The sequence below is a fragment of the Hemicordylus capensis genome, chromosome 1 (assembly GCF_027244095.1).
Source record: "Hemicordylus capensis ecotype Gifberg chromosome 1, rHemCap1.1.pri, whole genome shotgun sequence".
NCBI lineage: Eukaryota > Metazoa > Chordata > Lepidosauria > Squamata > Cordylidae > Hemicordylus > Hemicordylus capensis.
In genome coordinates, this window is record NC_069657.1 from 113,959,677 (window position 1) to 113,985,179 (window position 25,503).

The 25,503-nt window shown below is 43.3% G+C and overlaps 1 protein-coding gene and 1 long non-coding RNA gene across 2 annotated transcripts; one reads left to right on the top strand and one right to left on the bottom strand.

Annotated features, from left to right (window-relative positions):
* Positions 1-2,667: 2,667 nt before the first annotated feature.
* On the top strand, positions 2,668-18,561 carry OLFML1 (olfactomedin like 1). The gene is made up of 4 exons (XM_053287430.1): positions 2,668-2,805; positions 4,242-4,627; positions 13,053-13,344; positions 17,783-18,561. The coding sequence occupies exons 2-4, from the start codon at positions 4,499-4,501 to the stop codon at positions 18,559-18,561; spliced, it is 1,200 nt and encodes a 399-aa protein (XP_053143405.1). The 5' UTR covers positions 2,668-2,805; positions 4,242-4,498.
* A 1,967-nt stretch (positions 18,562-20,528) lies between these two features.
* On the bottom strand, positions 20,529-25,172 carry LOC128327455 (uncharacterized). Its single transcript, XR_008308624.1, has 3 exons — positions 24,990-25,172; positions 24,667-24,771; positions 20,529-21,837 (listed from the first exon to the last, which is right to left on the bottom strand). It is a non-coding gene; the product is annotated as an uncharacterized LOC128327455 (long non-coding RNA).
* Between the last annotated feature and the right edge of the window lie 331 nt (positions 25,173-25,503).

A 25,503-nucleotide genomic window follows, 5' to 3' on the forward strand; every position in this document is an offset into this window, starting at 1 on the left:
CTGCCTTTACAATCCTTGGATCCCCTCATCCCTTCCCCTTCTCCTCCTCCCCCCCCTTTCCCTCTACTAATTCCTGATCTCCCCAAAACCATGCAAGCCCTCAGCCTTCCTTCCCCCCCGCCTTTTTCTAGGAAGATTTAATACACACACATATGTTAGTTAGGAACACTGGCTGAATATTGGTACTGGCTAGGATGTTCTGTTTAAATACTGTTGGTAATATTGATAGAGTGTTCTGCTTTCTGCTCAACTAGAATTGATGTTGTTATTCTTTTATACTCAATAAAGCCCATTGAATCTTTGAGGATTGGTTTGATCTCCTCTCTTCCATGTGCCCAGATCCTACATGGTCGCCATATAAAAGAACTTGGTCACTTGGTGACACTATGAGCCAGGCCTAATTTTGTATGCTAGCTAATGAGCATATTTAGCATATAAACCAGGCCTGGATCACAACAACCCTGGTTTGCATTTGAATGGAGACTACATGTATGAGTACTGCAAGATATTCCCCTTAGGGGATGGGATCACTTTGGGAAGAGCATCTGCATGCTTGCATGTAGAAGGTTCTGAGTTCCCTCTCTGGCATCTCCAAAATAGGGCTGTGAGAAACTCCCACCTGCAAGCTTGGAGAAGCCGCTGCCAGTCTGTGTGGACAATAATGAACTAGATGGAGCACTAGTCTGATTTGGTGTAAGGCAGCTTCCAATGAGATTGCATGGACTGGATGGACCTGGGACCTTCTGCATGCAAGCATGAAGATGCTCTTCCACTAAGCTATGGCCAGATCCCCTAAGGGGATTATCTTATGGTGCTCACACATGTAGTCTCCCATTCAAATACAAAGTTGCTGAAATGTGGGAAGAAATGAGAACTGAAATGGGGGAAGAACTATCATACATTACAGTATCTTATGACAAAGTTATTCTGGCAGTTTCTGCAAGACATATTAGTAGACAAAAAAATTCAGTATGATTGCATACATAAATTCTGAACAAGGACTACTTCATGGCTTCAGTCAGGTGAATTCATCAGAAGAATCTTTTTCTTATCAGTTAACACACAATAGTACACTGGTTGCAAGAATATGTGTTGTCATAAGTAAATTTTTTTTTTTCTGAAAGCTGTTCAGACCTTTTGGAAAGCATGTCTCCTAGGTTTTGGCAGACTGGAAGTCCACAGAATTGGTGGGATGATATAATGTCATTTAGAGATTATGGGATTATGAGTGTTGGATAAGTCACCCATAAAACTTTGTGCCTTTTTTCCCTTTTCCTTAAAATAAAAATAAATAAACTAAATTAGACAATTTTTATGTTTCACTCACCTGGTAGGTTTCTGGAGTGATCTATGCATGTTTAATGAGAAGTAAGTTTCACTACGTTAGTGGGTCCTGCTCCTATGTAAATGTGCATACTAGGACTGCAGTGCCTTTCTTTCTTGTCTGGTTCTCTAGGGAATATTATCCTACACTTATTTTTCTCTTAACTTTTTCTAGAGCATCTGCAGACATAGGCAACCTTGGCTGTACAGCTGTTATTGAACTACATCCCCCAATCAAAATGTATTTATTGTAGTTCAACAACAGCTAGATAGCCAAAATTGTCTGCATGCCATTTTCATTTTTTCCCCAAGTGCAACCCTTTCTTGGGATCTCTTCTCTTTCATTCTCTCTGTTTCACTCCTTCACCTCTCCCCAACCCGACTGGGACGTTTCTAGGCAAAATGCCCTGTCAGATCCCAGCAGGGAGAAATGTGGGAGACAGGGGAAGTGGCTAAAGAGGCTGTAAGTGGGGCTCTAGAAGGTGCGGGAGTGAAGGCAAGGGATCAGGCAGATCCACTTTAGGAAGGTGCCTCGCGGTCTGCCCCCCTCCCCCTGCGTCTTGCGGCCTCTCTGTTTCAATCCTTCACCCCTAACCTGTCTAGGATCTTCCTGGTTAAAACACTCCGTCAGTTCCAAGGAGGGAAAATTGGGGGGTTGAAGAAGGCTGTAAGTGGGGTGCTGGAAGTTGGAGAAGAGAAGATTAGGGGTGATCCCCATGCCCTAAGGGACCTGCTGGTGGCCTAGCTCCCCCACACCTTCAGATCTTGCTTCATGCAGCCTCTCTATTTTGTTCCTTCACTCTTGACCTCACAGCTTGGACAGATCCTAGAAAAGGAGAGTGATGTGAAGAGGCTGCGAGTGGGTGCTGGAAAGAAGGCAAGGGGTTGGGCCTGGGGTGTGTCCTGAGATCTCCAAACATGCCCATTTATTCTGTATTCTTCCAGCTAGCAGGCAGGTTGTTTTATAGCTGCTTCCCTCATACACACAAGGAAATCTTGTGTAAATTAATGAAAGGTTTATTCAGAAACAACTCCATTTTCTCCTCTTTTGCCTCCTTTTTCCTTCCTGACCCCACCCTCCAAACTCTACAGGATCCCCACTGTGACAAACTTCTCAACAACACTAAATAAAATATTACTAGACAGAATACAACACAGGTCAGCATGTCTCCATAGAAGACAAAGGTGCCAAAGTGCTCAGTTCTGCCTTGGAATAGAAATACATCTCAACAGCTGATCATTGTGCCTGACACTGGCATTTTATGAACTTATATCTATGAGAAGGTGTTGTGTTTGAAGCAGGAAATACAACAAAGGGAATATGGGAACCATAGAGAATGAGGAGTGATGGGCCTGCATCTGTGAAAGCAAGGAGTAGAGTAGCATTCTAAACACCTGATTGGAAGAATACACTCTACCCACATGGGTCTGTACATCTGAATCAGTTTTCCAAGTGGGCATGAAAAAACACAGACATACTAAGTGCGCATTTAAAAGTATTATCTTTTTCATTTCATCTGAACTGGGCCATCTTAAAGTAACATCGCCCATAATGGTGTGACCGGTGATAACCAATAGTGGCCCCTCATCTGTGGAATGCCCTCCCTAGAGAGGTTTGCCTAGAGACTTCCTTATAGGGGTCATTTGGGTGCCAGGTGAAAGCCTTCCTCTTCCAGCAAGCTTTTAATTGATTAATTCTGCTGCTGGCTCTGAATCAGCTCACTGGCTGTTTTTAATGGTTAGCCTTTTGTGCTTATTTTTGTTTTTATTGTTTTAGATTTTGTCTTTTAATGTTATTTTTGTAAACCACTTCCAAGACACCAGTCAGCTGATCAGTATATACATATGATTGATAAACAAACAAAATTGGCTAAGATTGCTACACAACACTTTAAAACTGGCCATCAGGATTGCACAAAGACCTGTTCAAAGGCAGCCAATGAAAACTCCACTTTTACAGTGAGGAACATTGAGGCTAAGCAATTAGCACAGGGTCTACCATGGCAGAGCATTTTTTTTTTAAACCTAACCACTGGGAATCAGAAACTCTTGCCAATCTACTGCAAATCATCCAGCAATCTTAGTGCCCGCATGCTCTTGGCTTGCACAATTGTGAACCGAGTGCTAGTACCCCTAGACAAGCTTGGCCTCAGAGCCACTTTACGCATGATGATGGTTTCTCTCTACATGGCATAGAAAACTAGCGTAGGTTGTTCATACTATACACTCTCATAGTGTGAAGATTGTGCATGTATCTATACATGTACCATCCCCAGCACTATCCATCCCCAGCACAGAATACCTCCAGTGGCTGTTGCTGGTGTCTACCTAATTTATTTATTTTTTAGACTGTGAGCCCTTTGGGGATAGGGAGCCATTATTTATTCATATCTATGTAAACCACTTTGAGCAGGTTTTTTTTTTTAAAGTGGTATATAAATATTCTTCATATATACTGCTGAGAATACAGTTGTTAGGATGGTGTGATTGGCGCAGAGTTGCCAAAACAAGCAATGTATTCTTCACACATGATGGTGGACAAGGGTTTGCTACCATCAGTGTACGTTTAGGGGAAAGGTCATGTATGATGCACTCCTTTCAGCTGTTTTGCTAATTCAAAAACACAATATATGAAAACTATTACTATTACATTGGCTCTTCCGCTAGATTGCTAGTTGCAATATGTAATGTGTGAATGCACATTAATTTCAAATACAATATAATTAAAAAACACAACATATGAAAACTATTATTATTACACTGGCTCTTCAGCTAGATTGCTAGTTGCAATATGCAATATGTGAATGCACTCTGAGATATAAACTCTATCTGTGGTGTGTGGTAATGGAGGTTATTGGAAGGAAGGGTGAATCACTGCTTGTTTAATATTGCTAGCCTACATGCTTTGCTTTGCTCAGTTCAGAACATCTGGACCCAATCAAAAGATCATAAGCTGGAGAGGACTCTGCTGGCTCGCGGAAGTGAATTTTGCACAACTTTATAGTGTTAATGAGATTCTGTAGAAGACTCAACAGCCATTTTAAGTCATCCAACTTTTGTGCTGTTCAGGTTGTCATTTTTCTCCCAACCCCACAGTGCCAGGCGGGAATTACATCTAAGTTTTAGGTGTCAGTCCTGGGGTTTTCTCCCCAATTATTCAGGAAGGTTTCATGAAATGATGGCAGCTGTTCAGCTCAGATTCTTATTCGTTTTACTCTTTACAAGCATCGTGGGAGAGACTCAATATGTAATGCAAGATGCTGCACTGATGCATTACATTGACCGCCGAATTCTCTCAATAGAGGTATGTGTTATCTTCATAATTAAGTGGTGGTGTTCCAGTTATATCTGAAATGGATTTGATTTTCTTTGTAAAGGGTATGTGTGCTATAAATCAGTATCAGGAATATGAATTGCTTTCCTTTAAAATAAAATAAATTAATTTGGGGAAAAGCCCCCATAGAACACAGTTGTGTTACTTCTGACTAAATATGCATCAGCTCAGGAAATAAATGTTATGACTGTATTTTTTATTACATACAGGTTTGTTAAACTTATAGGGAGAAAGCCAACACCGTCTTCAGCAGCAACTCTGCAATGTTTGTGGGAGGACTGTAGGGCAGCTGTTTTTCCTGTTGATTTTATCCGCAAGCAAACATGGGAAGGCTTACAATAATTGGTACAGTCCAGGCAAAGCTAAGCATGTTTAAGTTCAATTGTGTTTGATGAGAGAGAGCACGTGCTTCATTTGTGCATAATGTTAGCTAGATTGTGCCCAATGTTTTTAAATAATGCCAATACAAAATGAGAAAACAGTATAGGATCTGGAGTATTTTTAATCTTTGTTCTGCAGTATTTGTAATCACATGCATTTGACCATCTGCATAAACTTTAGACCTCTTCAGGTATGCAAAGAAAAAGAAACACTGGGGAGAATCAGGAGAGGGTCCTGCTGGTGGCCACACCTCCCTGTGTTTATATCAGACACAAGGGGTGTGGCTAGTACTGGGGAGGAGCCACTCAGCCCCACTATGGAGTTGCCCCAGTCAGCGGTTTGTTGAATTGCTGGCACGGAGCTCCTTTTTCTGCCTCCTCATGGAAGGCTTAAAGCTTCTTTCCCTGCCTCACCCCTAGCGAGGCACAAGGAAAAAGAAAGGCTAACTAGGGAGGATCAGGAGAGGGTCTGAATGGGCCCTCTCCTGGGTAGTGGCCACGCCTCCTTGCATCAACAACAGACTCAGGGGGAATGACCAGTACTGGGGACAAGACACTCAGGCCCATTGCAGAGTTTCCCCAGTAAGCGGTTTGTTGACTCACTGGCAGGGAGCTCCTTTCTCTACCTCCTCATAAGGGGGCAGAGAAAGGAGCTACCAGTCAGTGAGTCAGTGAACCGTTGACTGACAAGACTCTGCAGGGGAGTTCAGCAGCCTCGTCCCCAGTAGTTACCATGCCCCCCTACTTCTGATGGTGTAGGGGGTGTGACTTGGGTGTGCGCACACTATCGCATATGCAATAAACACTAAAGGGAGCTGCCGGCAGGATCTTGTCCCCCACCTGCTAGCGAGCTCTCTACGCCCCTGGGACCAAAGCTCTGTGGTAGACCATCTGCTTTGCATGCAGAAGATCCCAGGTTCAATCCCCAGCATCTCCGGGCAGGGCTGGGAAAGGCTCTTGCCTGAAGATTCCTTGAGGAGCCCCTGCCAGTCAATATAGAACATACTGAGCTAGGCAGACCAGTGGTATAAGGCAGCTTCCAGTGGGTTAGTGACATTGGCAGCAGCCCATATTCAGTTTTTTGGGCATGCTTCTGCCACTGCTGCCAAAGCCATGGCTGCCGCCTCTCCCCCAGGCCCCACACCCCACTTGGCTGCCACCTTAGCAATGTACCCCATGACTACTTTCGAGGGCTTTAACTCTTGTTGGCGTCAGTGAGAGTCTTGAATGGAAGATAAATCTATTGTTCTCTTTCCCATTCTAAGCACAAAAGAGAAGGTATCAGTTGATGTACTGGGAATTCTTTTTAAAGTTGGGTCTATGGCCTTATTTCTAGAAGAATGACCATGGGCCGGTTCAAATGAGCATGGCACCAACATGAGAAAAGAAGCAGGGACGGGCCAAGAGCACATGCACCCCAATGTCACTGAAGGACATTCTGATGCATTTTCCGGACATCCTTCAATTGCATGTGGGGGCTGTTAATCCAAACAGCCCCTCAACAAGCGTTGCAAAAACCTGTTTAAACAGCACCCACATGTGATTGAAGGACATCCCGATAGTGTATCAGGGCGTCCTTCAGTGACTTCCAGGCGGACACTCTTTTGGCTCATCTCTGCCCCTCTTCTCATGTTGGGACTGTGTTGATTAGTGCAAGCTGTTGTACAGAGCAGGGATTCTCAAGGTTGGGTCCCCAGATGTTATTGGACTTCCACTCCCATAATCCCCAGCCCCAGTGGCCTTTGGTTGGGGATCATGGGAGTTGAAGTCCAATAATATCTGGGGACCCATAGTTGAGAATTCCTGGTACAGAGGACTAAAACAGTGCCTAGCTTTTTCTTGTAGGGCTCCTGAGCCTTTCGCAGCTGCCTGATAAACAGAATTTTAGCATTGCTTCTTCATCATGCCAGGAAATACCTAACCCTATAAGTTTCTGGGTGTCTGGCAGCAATTAATAGGACAGGAACCCTGCCATTAAAAAGGTGGCAGCTGTAGACCGGGCACCATCTCTGCAATGGACAAGAGCAGAGGAGAAATGATGGGGAGAAATCGGAGAATGACAATGATTAATGAGGATGAGTTGGAGAACAATCAAGGGGCAGTGAAGGAGCAGGAAAGGTGAAGTCAATATTATAAGTGATTACATAGTTATCAGCTGATAACTGGATATGGTAACTGCTATAATCAATCACTGAATGATCAGTCATCATAGATCACTGCCTATTATCATGTCAGGTGATTACATCATACAGGAACCAAACTGGCCGATGATAGCTATAGCGATGTTGCTGATGCTGAGACTCATAGTTTTTGGTGTGGAAATAGAGTCCCAGAGCCTTTTGAGGCTTGCCGCAAATACAAGGTGAGCATTCCAAACCTGCAACCTCCAAGCCTGGACACCCCCACGGCTGCCCATCACTAGAGAGCTGTCGCTTATATTAAGTGTGTGAAGTCACTCTGTGGTATATGTGAGTGGCCTTCCGCATGTTCCTAATGAACCAGTGTGGCGTAGTGGTTAGAATGCTGGACTAGGACTGGGGAGACCCAAATTCAAATCCCCATTCAGCCTTGATACTAGCTGGGTGGCTCTGGGCCAGTCACTTCTCTCTCAGCCTAACCTACTTCACAGGCTTGTTGTGAGGAGAAACTTAAGTAGGTAGTATACCACTCTGGGCTCCTTGGAGGAAGAGCGAGATATAAATGCTAATGTCAATAATAATAATAGTTTCTTCTAGTGTTCACAACTCCCCAATCTAGATATTACTCATTTTGATCCAAATATAATGTCTAGTATATTTGCATATATTATAGATCAAAGGGAAAAATCTCTGTTCTCCCATCTTCAAGAAAGGTAAAAAAAACTGTTCCCTCCACTCTCTCTCTCTCTCTCTCTCTCTCTCTCTCTCTCTCTCTCTCTCTCTCTCTCTCTCTCTCATGGCAAGCTATAATTTGGAAAGGAAGCACAATATGTGAACAGAGCAACTGCAGGACTGCAACTCTGTAACAGTCTACAGCAGGCTCTTTTCTTTGACTTCATCCCTTCCAGCTATAGAACATCTGGCCCAGCAGGGGCCTCATTGCTATCTCCTGCCAGCACAGCTTCTATTTTTTGCTTTCTCCTGAAAATAAATTATTTGGCTGTGGTGAAATTCTGCAGTCAGCTGTTGTCTGACTTGCTCAAAGTTCACAGCAGAGTAGTTAGCTGGATGTTTGTCAGGGGGGGGAAATGGGAAATTAGGTCTCCTGTATTTTAAAGCGTATACCTAAACATATAAAGTGTAACTATGACAAACCCATGTTTGCAGCATGGTTATTAAATAGGTAAATTCACTATGGAGCTCAGACTGGATAGAATATATTGTATAGTGTATACTTGGATCTATGATTAATCTAACGGTTGAGGCTTACAGGGGTGTAGCTATAATTGAGCAGATGGCTTGAAAGAATGAGTTTAAAGAACCTGGAGCCCCCATATCCTGAAGCTCCACCCCTCCCTATTTTCTTCATTATCTCCCTCACTCCTAGGGGCTTCCAGGGTTCAAGGTGAACACAGGCCCCCTCTCCGCTAGCTACACCCTGAGGCTTGGGCAAAATGACAAAGAGAGAGAGAGAGACCTTGAGGAAGCGATGGTGGGAGAAGGGGCAATCTATGTGAATTAATATACATTTGATGAGAGGCAATCATATAAGTTGATATGTCAGCAATGCAATGCGCATAAGAACTCCTCAACTCTCAACAAAAAGACTCTTTATTGCACAAAAAAGAAAAATTAAAAGTTGGTATACATAAATAAAACATTTCAGTGTAACACACCATCCTCAGTTAAGCAAACCAATGAACACAGATAAAAACCTCCTCCATTACCCAGCTGTTAAATTCCTTACATGTGATGACACTCTGTTCCATGACTGGCGGAGAGATAATGAGCAAGGGGCGGGAATCACCTGATTCTTCTCAGAGACTAATAAACCTTATGGTATCTTCCAGTGACTCCCGAGCATTAATGTCAGGTCTCAATTTCACTATAAATAATGCTTCCCTTATTTTCCTCCTTTGTAGGTTCCTTTAACTCCCCCAAATAGATAGCTGAGTAGGCACTACATTGCCTTCATGCTTTTTTCTCATATGAAATGACCAGGGTTTCTTTCTCTGTGCACAATGCCTCATATCTGCTAGATGTTCTGTATATCTATCTTTCAGTGTTCTACCTGATTCCCCAATATAGAATGAAGTGCAACCTAAACATTGGATTTTATATATTGTAGCTTTCTTTTCACAATTTCCTTCCCCCTGTTCACACATTTCACAATCTTATACAACACATCTCCTATCATACAATCTAGAGTTGACTAACAGTCGAAGTGCCATTGGTGCTGTACAGACCACATTCACTTTAATTCCTTGTCTTTCCAGGATTCTCTGGGTTTGCCATGTAAATCTATCTGTAATGAATGGTATTTTAAGTACTAGCAACCCCTTAATGAAACTAGCTATTCTCCAACTCTTTGAAACAGGCAATTCATACCCATTCTTCCTAATTAGATTTTCAGCTTACTCTCTTGATTCCTTTTGCATGCATGGTACAGATAGGAAGTCAGCTGTGGAGACATCCTCTGCCCTCTTTATCACATTTTTCATAGTTTCTATTTTCACTGTCTGGGGTGTGCTGACTGATTCTTTAATAAAATGTCCCTTTTGGCTGATTTTCTGTACCATTTGGTCTCTAAATGATTATTTCTTAATTTTATTTCAGTATCTAGAAAAGGAAGCCATGAGGTTTTCCCCTCATGAGTCTATACTCCCTCCCTTATTCACTTTTTCAGGACTGAGAGCAGGTTCCCTGCTGGGGCGGCACACGTCCCAAGAAGCCCAACACAGCACCAGCACACACATGGCATCTGTGCATGCGCGGGCACCATTTGTGTAGTCAGAAACACCATGCTGACCATGCAAATGGCACCCATGAATGCTTGGACCCCATGTGCATGCTGGCACCATGTGTGGCTTCTTGGGATGCACATCATCCCAGCAGGTAGCTGCATGGGGCAGCGGAGAGCAAGTAAGGACCCGCTCTCCTCTTTCTTAAAGCTCCCAAACTGTGTTCGGACCATGGTTCAAACTGCAGTTTGTGCACATCACTAAACTGACAGACAACTGGCAAATGGGAACACACACAGCTCTCAAATTAGGGTAGGAGGCATCTCCTACTAGGAACATAGGAATATAGGACGCTGCCATATACTGAGTCAGACCATTGGTCTATCTAGCTCAGTATTGTCTTCACAGACTGGCAGCGGCTTCTCCAAGGTTGCAGGCAGGAATCTCTCTCAGCCCTATCTTGGAGAAGCCAGGAAGGGAACTTGGAGCCTAGATGCTCTTCCCAGAGCGGCTCCATCCCCTGAGGGGAATATCTTACAGTACTCACACTTCTAGTCTCCCTTTCAAATGCAACCAGGGCAGACCCTGCTTAGCTAAGGGGACAGGTTATGCTTGCTACCACAAGACCAGCTCTCCTCTCCTCTCCATACTATAATTATGATAGTGTGAATTGCTCCATTATGTTTTACCTGTGTTCAAATGGCTGTACATATGTACGTGCTTATGTGTGAATAACTGTACTTTAATTTAAAATGAACACATTTATGTTAAAAGTGAACCTGGGTCCCTCAAATGCATGGTACAGATAGGAAGTCTACAGTTGTACCTGCATTCAAGATAACATGTGAATAACTGTTTCTGTATACAGATCTGTATCTGTGTGTGCACAGATCTCTCTGTGTGTGTGTGTGTGTGTGTGTGTGTTGAACATAATGTGTGAATAGTGCTATTATCTGCATAAGAATACAGATATCCTTTATCTCTTTTCTCATCCATTCCAGTTCAGTTTATATTATTCATTGCACCATTTGCATCGAATCACACTATTACAAATGTCCAATTTCCATATGTCCCAATTTCTTTTTTAATATTCAGGTTATTGTGGAATCTCATGACACTTCAGCACAGAGAAGTTTACTAATTATTTGCTTATCATTTAGTATATCTAAATTATATACACAGTTGGTACTCCTTGAGAAATAAATACAGGTCAACAAACCAAGGCTGCAGTCCTGTGCCACTTTCCTGGGAGTAAGCCCTACTGAACACATGGGAACTTACTTCTGAGTAAACATACATATGATTGTGCAGCAAGGCATTCCCGATTACTTTAGTTAGTTCAAGTACGTAATAGTGATCTCATAAAAAAATATGCAGTTTCCTTCCAGACTGATGTCCTAACAAGATGTCCTCAAATTTGTTAGAATGAAATGTGATCTCATCTCTCTTTTCTGTATGACTCCTTCTAACAGGGGCATAGCTATAATTGAGTGAAAGGGTTCAAAGAAAATGGACCCCCAGCTCCTGAGGACCCTCCAGATCCCTCCCTCCCTATTATCTTCATTATCTCCCTTACTCTGGGGGTCCGCCAGAGAGAGGGATGAACACGGGCCCCCTCTCCCCTAGCTACGCCCCTGCCCTCTAATATATTTTATTCATCACTATTAAATCCCTTCTCAGCCTCCTTTATTCCTAAGAGTATCTTTGCATCTGCAGTTAACACAACAGAGTCCCTAGTTTTCCATATGAGTTAGTTTGCATGCTAACTCAGCCTGTAGGTCTGTCCACAGCAGACATGTGTAATGTGTGATGTGGCTGTTCTCTGCAGAGGCCTAATTCATGCTTCTTCTCCTAAAAAAAAATTGAAGGCCTTTGCATGCATAGGCCTCTGCCCACATCATATTACATTATATGCATGGGGAAAGGGAGCAGATATGCCCATTCCTAATTCCAGTAACATGCATTTGATAATGTGCTAATGAAGGAGGAGGCATACAGCCTGCTATAATGAGCACTACTTAAGCCTACTTGCAAAGTATGTGCTACAGAGCTATTGCAATAGCTACAGAGCAATGGTGGAGCACATGCTTTGCCCACACAAGGACTCAATCCCTTGTATCTCTAGATAGGGATCATAAACCAGGTGCAGAGGAGCAACAGGAGGGAAGGCAAGCCCTAGCCCCCTGCTGTGGGCATCTCAGAGGCATGTGGTGGGCCACTGTGCGAAACAGGATGCTGGACTAGATGGGCCTTGGGCCTGATCCAGTAGGGCTGTTCTTAGGTTCTTATAAAGATCCCCGGCAGAAACTCTGGAGAGTCACAGCCAGTCAGTGTAGATTACTGAACTAGCTAGACCAGGCCTGCACAACATAAGGCCCGGAGGCCATATTCAGCCTGCAGTGACTATTTTACTGGCCCCCAGGTATCCTGCAGCAATACAGGAGCTGGAAACTGTCTTATAGCGCCATCCTGTGCATGCCTTCTCAGAAATATGGGGCATTGATGTGCCCAGTGAGGCTTACTCCCATGTAAGCATACTCCAGGGGCCTCACTGATTGAGCAGGGACAGGGCCTATCTTCTGGCCACTATTCTTGGGTCCATTGACAGGGGGAATAGATCCACAAGTAACTAATAATATTTTTAATTTTAATGTAATAATGTGCTGAAAATTGACCTCGGCCCCTGCACCCCAAGTTGTAGATGGTTCTGGCCCATCAGGGCATTTGAGTTGTGTAGACCTGAGCTAGACCAATGATCTGGCTCAGTTTAAGGTAGCTTCATATGTTAATGTATGAAGAAAACCATCCAATGTATCTGCAAATTTGCCCTAAGATCAGCAAGACAAGCTTCTTAAAATAATTTGTCCACTGTGCTCACTCATAAATAATTATTCTGAAGCAATCTGAATGTAATACATTTGGGATCATGTTGCCTTCATGCTGACTTGGAAATAAGCCAAGTAAGACAAAAGGAAAACAGGAAACACAACTGTGATTGGTAATAAGTATATGCAGTTAAATCTCAAATGTCTAGAGAAACTTCATTCATCTGAAATGGAAGAATATCTATGGATTGCCTAGTTTGACCCACCTATTATTTTGTATATAACTGTATCTGTCTTTGGCTTTACTAAAGAACAGGCTGGACAAGTGCAATCAAGATATACTGGAATATGTGCAAGAATTCCGGGAATTTTCAAAGAAGATGATGTCCCGCCTAGAAGGACTCAGCATTTTAAAGACAGAGCTTAAAAATGATGTGGACCATTTGCTAACACGAGTGGAGAGAGCTCAAAGGGATATTGACTACTTTGAATCCGTAAAAGAGTCTCCTAACACATGCGTGGAAGTGGATGAAGAACTTGTGGAGCAGCAGTTGATTGAACAAGAGGAGTCAAAAAAGAAAATCAAGCTCATGCTTAATGCAAGTAAGAGTGGTTTATACATAAAATTCTAAATGTGGTCCTCTGTTCAATGAACCAGTATGCATCTTGGCTCTCATAACGTGAAATTTTCCACTACATACTGTATAATGGAATTGATTCTTGGCAGATGTAGAAGATCAAGATGCACACACCCCTCAACATTCAAATAGCAGCTGGCTTCACTTGTAACAGGGCACCTGATGATGCCATAAACGGCTGCAGCCCCAAGAACATGCTCAAGCTCTACTTCCATCTCACAAACCAGGGTTTCTCAACATGTGGGTGCCCAGATGTTATTGGACTTCAACTCTCATAATCCCCAGCCCGTGGCCTTTGATTGGGAATTATGGGAGTTGAAATCCAATTACATCTGGGGACCCACACATTGAGAATCCCTGTCACAAACGATATATTGAGATTGGACATGTTGTACAAACCCACCAGTCTTGGCACATCCTCCCCTAATTGCAACATGGAACTGGATATCTATAAATTTGAAGCGAGGCACAGATGTTCCGTCCTGTGCTGTAAGTAGGGCAGAATATGCCAAGACTGCTGGGTTCATATGACACACCCAACATATCGTTACTGAGACTGGAAGTAAAACTCACATGCATTCCCAGGGCTGTGGCCACTGGGAGCAACCTAGGTGCTGCACTACACACACAGCCAGTCGGCAACTCGTGTCATATCATTTGACCTAAACGTATTTCAACAGGCTGAGATTCCAAGGAGATGGCGATAGAGTCAATCCTCAATCACATGTTGGATTTTCCCATGTATTTTATTATTTCTTGTCATTTACTAACAAGATCACACAGTAACTAAGCTGCAAGCAATGCTTTATTCTGAATTTAAAATTTCAGTCTATGGAAACCAATACGAGCATTAAGGATTTAGTGGAATATCTCTCTTTCTCTCCCTCCCTCCCACTGAAATGTAATCTACACCATGGATTTCTGAACCATTATCAGTTTGAAGGGATCTTCTGTTGCACTGGCTATCCGATACTAGCATAGCATGCCTAACACACAAAAGGATAATAATGTAATTTGGAGATTAATCTACAGGTGTTTCAAAGGCTATAAATAGTTAGTGCTAGGATGAATGTACTGTGAAAAGCTCTCCTTCCTTCCTTCCCTCACTGACATGCTATACAAAGTTCCATGAGCATTGTAACATGATGTACATGCAATTGCACAAGAGCACTCTTGCACAAATCTAAAAATTGTGCAGTTGCATGATAGTGTAGCTATTATTTCCAATGGACGTACTGCTGCATAACTCAATTTGTGCAATTTTTGCATTTGTGTAAGCGAGCACTTGTGCAGCTGCGTGCATGTTTCATTACAAGAAACACACGATTTTGTGCAGTATGTCGGGTATGGTATACCCAATGGTCTTTATAGGTGTTACACCACTTTTGTAGTACAGCAATATACTACAAATGTGCTTTTTTTGCCTAGGGAACTTGTTTTATCACAAGATAGAAAAGGGAAATGCAGGTTCTTGTGTATTTTCACATCCACATGTGAGGATTATGAATCATATAGGCTCTTTGCTCCTCCAATCACAGTCTTCTTCCATTCTTCTCTTTCTAGACATGCTCTATTACAGTTAATAAATCCACCAGCCATGTTAGACTTATGTTCTATATTTTCTGTGTATCTTGGCCAAGGTTGTCCTACAGAATGGCTTTCTCTGACTGATCCTTCTAAAATGTGTCAGGGTTTGTTTGTTCCCGCCCAGTAGAAGTTCTTAAAATGTGGGCAATTTATCTTCATTTAGTTCAATTTTTGCTACTATGATTGGTTATTTATACAACCTATTAGGTTCTGATTTGCCATTCATTGTTGCTGCAGTCTTGATATGGGGTCCATACAGTTCAGATATGGGCTCCATATCTTCAGATTTTCCTTTCAATAATTTGATTCCTTCCCTTTATATCATTGTTCATCTCTCTGAAATGTATGACAATGTGGGAATTATAACATATGTATAAATATGGAGCTTTTCTTTCTTTAGAAAATCTCCTCCCAACCGTGTGTAGCACCTTAGCATTAATTTCTAGCATTATTTTTTAAATTTGATTTTCTGAATTAATTTGGACTCAATGGACCCATGTACAATAAAACTTACAACAGTTTTAACTAGTTTAATTACCATGGCTGCTTTCCTGGGACAAGTGCATGACTTGTTACATGAAATGGCTCGAGATCTTCATGCTTTCTGGTAAGAATGTTTGTAAAACGGGGGGGTGGGGACAAATTGCCCTTTGTGTTAGTGCAGCAGCCTGATAATTGTGAAATGTTTACAGTGCATAACTGCCTGAAGTGGAGTTGTAGAAGGGCTGTCCTGTGGCACAAATGCAGCCTTAGAGATCACTGATCTCTAGTTTCAAGCTTTGTGGTGGCTGGAAATAGCAATAGCAATAGCACTTACATTTATATACCGCTCTATAGCTGGAAGCTCTCTAAGCGGTTTACAATGATTTAGCATATTGCCCCCCAACATTCTGGGTACTCATTTTACCGACCTCGGAAGGATGGAAGGCTGAGTCAACCTTGAGCCCCTGGTCAGGATCAAACTTGTAACCTTCTGGTTACAGGGCGGCAGTTTTACCACTGCGCCACCAGGGGCTCCTATACTGTTCATCCTGAAATACTGAAATACTGTTCATCCCGAAATACTGTTCATCCTACTTTCAAATGAAGCATAAAACTCTTATATGGATCTGAGATTTTGGGGGATAACCCACTACAGCACCGGCTTCCAGGATCATTAGTCATCTTCCAACTATATACATATAAGAATTCGCCACTGGCACCCAAGATTATAAGCTCCTAAAAGGGGATAGAAATAGATTGATTTGTTTTGCTTATGTTGGAATGGGCCCCAATAGAGGACAGTGATAATGGTACAGAGGTTGCTTAAGTCTGTTCCATAACATTTTCTCCTACAATTTCCTGCCTTAAGGGCTTGTTTACTCTGCTTGGCTAGAAATGCTGCACTTTATTAAAAGACATTCTTTCAACTTCCTCTTGTCAATCGGTTTTGCCTTTGGCAAGCTCGTTATTTACCTGCAGAAGCCATAATAAAGTGTTTTGCCAGGAAAGCATGGGTCTTTCAGAAAAACACTCGTGTCCTTGATTCCAACAGGGGCTCTAGTGCCAGTCATTTTTGAATAGCTGAAGGAGGGGATGAAGAGATTGTTCTTGCCCTCACAATGAGGATGATTCTTCAGGGATACTCCTGCATCAGGTCCAAACTGAGGGCTGGTTCACATGAACCTTTCTTATGAACTTGAGGCAAGATTTAGGCAGATACACCGTGGTGAACATTAAAGTGTTGTGCAAACGGAGTGCATATGGTGAGCTCTGGCTACTCTGTGACCTGAGAGAGGTCCTAGTTTCAATCTCTGGCACCTCTAGTGTAAGGAGTGTTTTTGTTTGTTTGTTTGTTTGTTTGTTTGTTTGTTTTGCCTGAAGAACTGCGGCCAACTTGAATAAACAATGTTGACTGACATGAGGAGGAACATTACTCAAAATATTCCCATTGAAATGATAAGTACAAATTAGGCGTTGCCTGACGGAATATAAAGTGGTTTCATATAGCCTCTTTACTTGCAAGACTAACTAACTAACTAAGTAACCAAAAGGGTCCTTTGACTCTAAGGGACTCTTCCAACAAAAACAAGTTCCATGTGGAATTCCATCACAAGGTGAGGCCAAAACATTGCTTCCCAGGAAAAGTGGGGGGAGGATCAGTGCTCAACTTGCAGGATAAGAGTCTGTCCTTATGTTTTGTGAGAGCCTCCTTAGGTTTTTGAAGGCTTGGTTAGAATTGGGAGGAGTTGCTACTGCCAGCTCTCCATTCACAAACTTCTTTGGCTTCTGAGTTGGTAACTGGAAGCCAGGAGTGTAGCTAGAGGAGAGGATACTCGGGGCTGTGCCTCTCCCCAGTGGTCTCTCAGAGCGAGGGAGGGGTGAGCCAGGCAGCTCTCAGGAGCTGGGGGACTCGGGTTCCTTGAACCCACCTGCTGAGTTATAGCTACGCCCCTGTGGGAAGCGAAATGGTCATATTTGGGGCCTCCAATTACTGCTCTCTGATGTAACATATAACGGCATGAGACAAAACAGTTCAAAAACCAGAGCATGCTTGCAGATGTTCCTCTGAAATATCCCAAAGACAATTCTGTCTGTTAGTGTATCCAGAGCAATAAAGTTGAATTTGACTCAGTGGCTCCATTTTGTTGTGAATCTCTTTGACAAAACCTAGTGACACTATGTATGATGGCTATTATGCAGCTGCCTTAGGGAACAATTCATGCCTTCCTCAATTGCTAGAGGGAGGAAATATTTAAATAGTGAAGTGGAGGATATGTACAACATATACTGGTGACTTACTGAACTTTCCCTCCGTCTGTTTTCCTTTCCTAAAGGTTGCAATTACATGCTTGCAGGCATTAAATCCCTAAAGATAGTAAAGAAGACTGGAGACACACCTGGATCATGGTTGAAAGACCCAGGCAAGAACTACCAAAAGATTTATTTCTTAGCGGGGACAAAGAACAAAACTGTTATGGAGTTTGCAAACATGCGAGTGTTTACTGAAAGTGGTGAGAAACGGTCTGCTCGGAGAGTTACCCTGCCATTTCCCTGGCAAGGAACAGGCCATGCTATTTACAATGGCTTTCTGTTTTATCACAGATATGGCTCCTTAAATGAGATAATTAAGTTTGATATTCAAAGAAGAAACGTAACTGACCAAATTCTGCTGTCTGGTGCAGGAGAGACACATGCCTATGAACTTCATCTGTCAACTAAAATAGACCTAGCCGTGGATGAACTGGGATTATGGGCAATCTACGCAGAGCCAGATACAGGCAGAAAGCTGGTCATTATAAAAATCAACCATGAAACCATGGCTGTGGAGCATACTTGGGACACATCCTGCAAAAGCCAGAATGCTGAAGCAGCTTTCATGGTGTGTGGTGCCCTGTATGTTGTATACAACTCACCAGGTGGAGGCACATCTCGTATAGAGTGCATTTACGATACCTTAGATATCATCAGTCCTTTTGGGTTTCCGGCGATTCATTTCCCCAAACGTCAGACGAGTCATTCCATGGTGCACTATTACCCCAGAGAAAAACAACTCTTTGCCTGGGATAATGGATCCCAGGTCATTTACAAGCTCCTGACAAAGCAAAAAGGTTGAGAGGGAGGGAGGGAGGGAGATCTTCTTTCTCAAGCATAAATACTACCTTAAATTTAGAGGTACCAGACTTAGATATAGAATATGGCTTGTGTATCTGTCCACATTGCAAACCTAACTTTACAGTTCATGGTATATTTTTAAAATATTTGCACCTTAGCCCAGGAATCTGAGGAGCCTGCTGCACCCCCCTCCCACCTTGCAAACAGGTGATCAGCATGAGGGAGGAAAAGGTGACTACAAACCGCACGGGGTGTGCATCCTGCTGCTGTGCCTGTGGATTCCAGTCCAGGTTCCCGATGGTGAAGGGCAGATTTAGCAGCAGGCACCTGGACTGCCAGACTTGGGGTACGCTGGGCATTTCAGTTATTTTTCAAATGCAGAAGCAATGATAAGACTGGAAGAAACAAGCTTGTTTCTATTTCCTTATATATGACTTCAGTAAGCACAGATTTACACAATCCTGTGCACACAAATTTATCGTTTTGTATGGTAGAGATGAATGATGCAGGCAAATCATGCATCAAAGTCAAACAGGGCCTACAAATGTTTGTTCAGTGTTTTCAAACACCAAACAGATGAAAGGGTGACAGTGAGAGAAGAGTGACTTCTCACTCTTCTGTTTAGGGCTCAACCGGCCTCTGAACCCAAAACTGATGCTGCTGGGTCATCTCCTCCAGGGGTGGAGCCTCCATTGAGCAAATGGGTTCGAACGACCCGGGCCGCTGGCAATCAGGGGCCATGCCTGGCACCCCAGCCACGCCCCCTACATCTGATGTCAGACACAGGAGGCGTATCTTTGTTTGCAAACAGGGCTGCATGGCCCCATTTGCAGGCAAAATCCCCGGCCAGCACTGCCTTTGAAGCACAGCCAGAGTGAGGGAGAGCTGCTCTGGCCGCACTGTGAACACGGCGCTGGCCGGGGATTGTGCTCGCAAACAGGGCCACATGGCCCCATCTGTGAGCTAAACCAGTGCTGCATTCACAGCACGGCCAGGAGCATCTCTCCCTGCCTTTTAGGCTCTAGCTGTGCCATGAACACGGTGCTGACTGGGGGATTTTGCTTGCAAACAGGGCCATGCGGCCCCGTTGGCAAGCAAGCCCCGCCCCCTGCACCTGATGTCAGATAGAGGGCGGGGCTTAGCATCTGATATCAGATGCAGGAGGAGGGGCTAGGTAGCTGTGGCAGTGGGTTGGACCATGGTCAGTGCTGGCCTCCATCCACCCCTGATTCCCTCCTTACAGCAGCCTCTTGCACCGTGGTGCAGTCGCAAATTCATAAGTTCAGGTGCTCTCCATTACAACCCCCACAGCCACGCCCACCCCTCTTAGACAGATTCAATCATCTAGGGGGTGCTGTTACAAGAAGTCAAGGATAGTTTCCTAATCCTACACAATCCTATCTCTGGATGAATAACCACATTGATTTTTGTGTGGTTATTCACCCAGAAGAGCAATCTCGATTATCAGTTACAAAGTGTGGAGAATACTCCTTGTAATAGGAAGAATGGTAATAAAACAAGTTGTAGTCTGATATTCAGTTATGTAACAGACTGTTGGGATAGCAAGAGCAGCATATTATTTCCATTTAAAAAGCTAGGGGTTTGTATCCCTGCTGAGACCCTGGAGGAAAAAACGTACTGGGATTGCATCCCTGCAGCACTACATGCCTTCATGTGAGTAAGGGAGGCCACCTGCAGAGACCTATTTATATGTGCAGATTTCCCCCTTGCAGGGCTGGTACCTAATTAAATTCTGATTCCTCTTGTTGTGCCTTTAGTTATTGCTTCTCGATGTTTGGGCTAAGATCAAATGTGTTGTGCATTCTAATTTTGACATTTTTAATGGAGTACTGAGACTAGCATGATGTTCCAGAATAGAATGCATAATGTCTATGTTATGTCATAACTAATTGTGAACTTGATCCTAATGTAGATGGTATTTTAAATAAAGATTTAGATATTGGCACATGTGACTTTTACCGATGTAAAGGCATCTGAATTTCAAAATGTGAATATCTGAATGTATGGATTTAAGGGCGTTTTAAATTTCAAAAAGAATAAGTGTTGCTTGTTGGGCAGGGACAGTTCCATAGAATAACCACGTGATTTATTTAAAAAGAGTTTTAGTTAGAAAGAGCTCTTGCTGCTTCTAAAAATAATTTCAACCAACAGCCAGACATCAGGAAATTATTTTCAAAAGAAGTTTCAGAAGACAACCAAAAGAATAAAAAAGAGAGACTGGCAAGCTTGTACATGGTTAGGCTGCTTAAATCAAAGTCAAACGAGCTAAAACAAACTTCCCCCCCTTCCCATATGCCTCTGTGCTTCTGCTGCCACCCATACTTTCCTCGGATGACTATGCCAGATATTGCCCACAGCGTGGCTAAATGCCTACTTATAACAATACTAAAGTTCTTTCCTGGTTTCCACTCTGGCATTTTTATGCACTTGTACCTCAAATATTATTTGGGTTACCACATATCGTATATCCCCCCATAACAGTTTCATAGAGTTAGAGAAGTAGGCCAGCTAGTCTAGCCTGAATAAGGAGTCAAGAGCTTCTCAGTCTGTGCTTGAAGACCTCCAGCAAGAGAAGGCACACATTCACCCAAGGCAATGGATTCCATTGTCGAACTCTTCTTGTTATTCAGAAGTTTCTTCTTAAAGTTCAACTAAGGTGTTGAACTTCTGAGATCTAGTCCTGCCCTCTGGGGCTGCAGGGAATCTGTCTTTGGCCTCTTCTATGTGACTGCCCTTCAGCTATTTGAAGCATATTGTCATGCCCACTTTTAGTCTTCTCTCTTCGTTACTGGAGATCGCTGCACAAGCATTCAGCCAAACCCAAATCATTGTGTTGGTGTTTTGTATTGATCTGTTTTCACAGTTCATTGACATGTGATGCCCCCAGGCAACATTAGAAATAAGGAACTGAGTCTCAAACTGTAGGGCTCTTGAGACTGCAAATAAACAAAGGTTTCTGGAGTATTTTGATTAGCAACTACCATCAGAATATATGATTTGACTACAACGGTAGTCAGTTAATTTGAATTACAATCGGGAAAAGAAATTCTAGTCTTAGCGAAGGCCAAATCAAATAAATATTTTGTAGCATGTGATTTATGTGAACATTGTGTGCATAGTGAACATGTACTTTTTGTCCATTTAAAGATAAAGGTAAAGTGTGCCGTCAAGTTGATTTTGACTCCTGGTGCCCACAGAGCCCTGTGGTTTGCTTTACCATGAAGATATTTCTTCAGTGAAATATCTTCAGATATTTCTGTAAACAGAATGACAAAAATAAAGATGGTTTTATTTAAAGGCCACCAGTCCTTTTGCACCTGCTCCTTAACAGTGCAAACAATTACCCTTAAACCAAATGTTTTCCAGCTTGCCTTTGATTTTCTTCTAGATTTTCCAAGCCAGTACCTTTTAACTCATAGGAACATAGGAAGCTGCCTTATACCGAATCAGATCATTGGTCCATCTAGCTCAATATTGTCTACACAGACTGATAGTGGCTTCTCCAAGGTTGCAGCCCTATCTTGGAGATGCCAGGGAGGGAACTTGGTGTTAGTTTGTAATTATTTAGCAAAGCACCAAGAGGAAGTTGCCCACTCCAGTTACAGAGTACTGCAGAGTTTAGTTGTTGCAGTTACTTTAAGAATACACATGGAGATTGTGGTATTATTATTAATCGAATAAATTAAATAATTAATAATAATAATAATAATAATAATAATAATAATCTAAACTAAATACATTTATTGGTTCAGTACATTTGAGATAAGAAAGATCTATGCTAACTATCAACTACATAATGAATAGGTAGGGAGAGAGAAAGATGTTTCCATCTGCTCTCTAAGAGGAAAGGAAGAGGACTGACTCTCTTCAGGAAGTATCTGAGGAACCAAGGCAGGGGTCATCGAGTAGAAGCAAAGCAGGGACAGGTAAGGAGACCCTCACTAGCTACCTCTACTCCCAATGCCCCTAGTGGTCATTAAGATAGTTGGTGCAAAAAGGTTGATGCACTGGAAGTCCATCTCCAACATTTGGAACTTTCTGCATGCAAGCATGCAGATGCTCTTCCCAGAGCAGCCTGATCCCTTGAGGGGAATATCTTACAGTGCTTAAACATGTCTCACCACATCCTATGACAGCAAATTGTATAATTTAATTATGCATTGTGTGGAGAAATACTTTGCTGTGTGTGTCTTAAATCTACTGTCCATCAGTTTCACTGGATGGTCAACTGGTATTATGAGAGAGGGACAAAAACTTCTATAACTTCTTTCTCCACATCATGCATATTATAAACCTGTGTCATGTCACCCCGCCCCCCCCCACCTTAAGTCATCTTTTTTCTTAGCTAAAAGGCCTAAAACCTTAGCCTTTCTCACAGGCCTTGCCTCCACATCTCACATTTAGTCACCCCTTTTGTGCCTCCATCAGCTCTTCCTTCTCTGACCCCAAGGCACCTTTTCATGCCATATCTGCACCATACAAGGACTGCTATACACTAGGGATGTGCATGGAACAGGATTTCCATCCTGAGCTTGGAACATAACGCAAATGTCTGGAATGTTCCATCGGAACATCCAGTCAAATCAGTTGTTCTAATGGAACAAGCTCGGAAGTTCTGAGTGTTCCAATTGCCCTTTTTGAAGCATGTTTCCCCCTTGCTGACTGGTTTGGAACTGGCTTCTGATTGGCTTGCAATCTCCTTGCTTCTTGGCTGGTTTGCTATCATACCGATCAACTTGATTTGTATAACAAGCCAACCAAGAAGCAAGGAGATCGCAAGCCAATCAGAAACCAGTGCCAAAACCAGACAGCAAGGGAAAAACACACCTCTAAAATGATGCTCAGAACATTCAGAATGTTCCAGCTCAAAATGGGAGTTCAATTCCAAGCTCAAAACAAGCCTTTCATTTGAATGGCGTTCTGTTTCGAGCTCAAACACCCGAAACGGCCCATTTCAAGTCGGAACGTTTTGAGATCAAAATGTTCTGTACATCCCTACTATATGGTTCGGGGGGGCAGCGTTCTCTCTAAGGTGTGCACGTGTGCTCACTTTTTTTTACAAATGTCCACTCAGTTAATTTTAGATCCTGCTCAGGTTAAATGAGGAAGGTTCCACTCTGAATGCACACACTGCCTTGATACTGCACACAGTATCTTAACTTATTCTGCACACAGATGAAAAAGGTTAGAGAGAACACAGCGGTGGGGTGTGTGTGTGTGACACGAACCTGAGGCTCTCCTGTTGTTGTTGGACTACAATGCCCATCATTTCTAACTGTGATAAACTGAGGAGCCTCAGGCTGACCAACTCTGTCGCAGAGTCTCCCATATCCAGGGGCGGATTAAGCTTTTTGCCATCCATAGTCAAAAAGGCTTTTGCTGCCCTTTCACCTTCTTAGAAAAATGCAAGCTTCCACTTTTGCCTTCTAAAAACCACCTAAAAACCTGGGTGGTGGGATGGGGGTACGGCGGCGGGTGGGGGGATGAAGAGGGTGGAGTTCCCCCTTTTACCTTTTAAAATGCAGCTGTGCAGCAGGATGGGGGTAAACGAGGGTGGCGAGCTCCTTCCAGCTCCCCTCCTCCCAAGTGACTGCACGGATATCTCTTCCTCCGCATGTGCCAAGGAAGACCCAAAATGGGCTGCACTGCAGAGAGGCCCATGCAGTCACTTGGGAGGAGGGGAGCTGGAAGGAGCTCACCGCCCTTGTGTACCCCCATCCTGCTGCACAGCGGCATTTAAAAGGTTAAAGTGGAACTCTCCCCTCGCAGCAGCAGCAGCCACGCCCCATCCCGCCACTGGCATTTTTTAAGAAGGCAAAAGGGGGAACTCTCCTTGCCCCCCTCCCTGCAGCCAGCCACAGCAGCTGTGCCACTGTGCAGCGGTGTTTTTTTAAGAAGGTGAAAGGGGGGCCTTTCCCCTCACCCCCCACCCAGGTCACTGCCACCAGCCCCAGAGGCAGGCAGCAAAATCTGAGGAACACAGAATTTGTCACTCCTCAGATTTTGCCGCCGTAGGTAAAGGCCTACTCTGTCTCTCCGTTAATCTGCTACTGCCCGTATCGAGGATAAAAGAGCAAGTTCTCACCGTGCATTGGTGATGTGAGTGCAGCAGATACTACTGGTGAGTCTGCATGCCTCAAAGTTCTTTACCACAACAATATCTTTGTTTTCTTACACCTTGCCTAGAACCCTGTCAAGAAGAAACAAGCATACGTGAAATGTATATCCAAAATAAGCCACCATGAAACCCAGTAAGGATTCTCTGCGTGCACAAGTATTGCTGGCATTTGGGTAAGGCCAGCACTATATTTGCATGTGGGTTTGCGTGTGGCTGGGCTGGGACACGCAACAGTAGCTACTGCCAGATTACTCAGCATGGCACTTACTAATAGGACTTGCCAGACATACCTGCAGTTGTCCCCAGGACAAGACACACCTCATTCCTCCAGATACTGCCAGATAGCATCGCCTTTCATGAACTCTCCCTAGGAAGACAAGGGGTACTGCAGTTTCTGCTTACTAAATCACTCTGTTCTCCAGACTTCCTCCAGTACCATGGGAGTTTTTGATGAAATGCCTTGGATTTTTTTACCTGCTTCTCCCCTGTAAACAAGGAGTGTAAAAATAAGCACCGGAGCATGCCTTCAAATCTATTACTGCTTTCAGTGCTCATGATCTATGGATAGTGATTTCTGACTGACACCTGCAAAGTTATATAATTTCCACTTCAACTTTCAATGCATTTGGGTAATTGCTAATGTACAGCTGCATTTGTAGTCAGATTCTGTTACAGCTACCTAGTTCTCCTTATTATTTAAGGCAGCAACATTTAACATATGCCTGGGTTTGCATCAAATACAAAAAAGATAATCTACTGGGAGGTTTGAAAAATAAGTAGCAAAACCCTGACCCGGATTTGTTG

Coding starts and splice junctions, on each gene's coding strand:
- OLFML1 (XM_053287430.1), top strand. CDS start 4,499: ATGATGGCAGCTGTTCAGCTCAGATTCTTATTCGTTTTACTCTTTACA. Junction 4,628..13,052: donor GCCGAATTCTCTCAATAGAG/GTATGTGTTATC, acceptor GCTTTACTAAAG/AACAGGCTGGACAAGTGCAA. Junction 13,345..17,782: donor CAAGCTCATGCTTAATGCAA/GTAAGAGTGGTT, acceptor CCTTTCCTAAAG/GTTGCAATTACATGCTTGCA.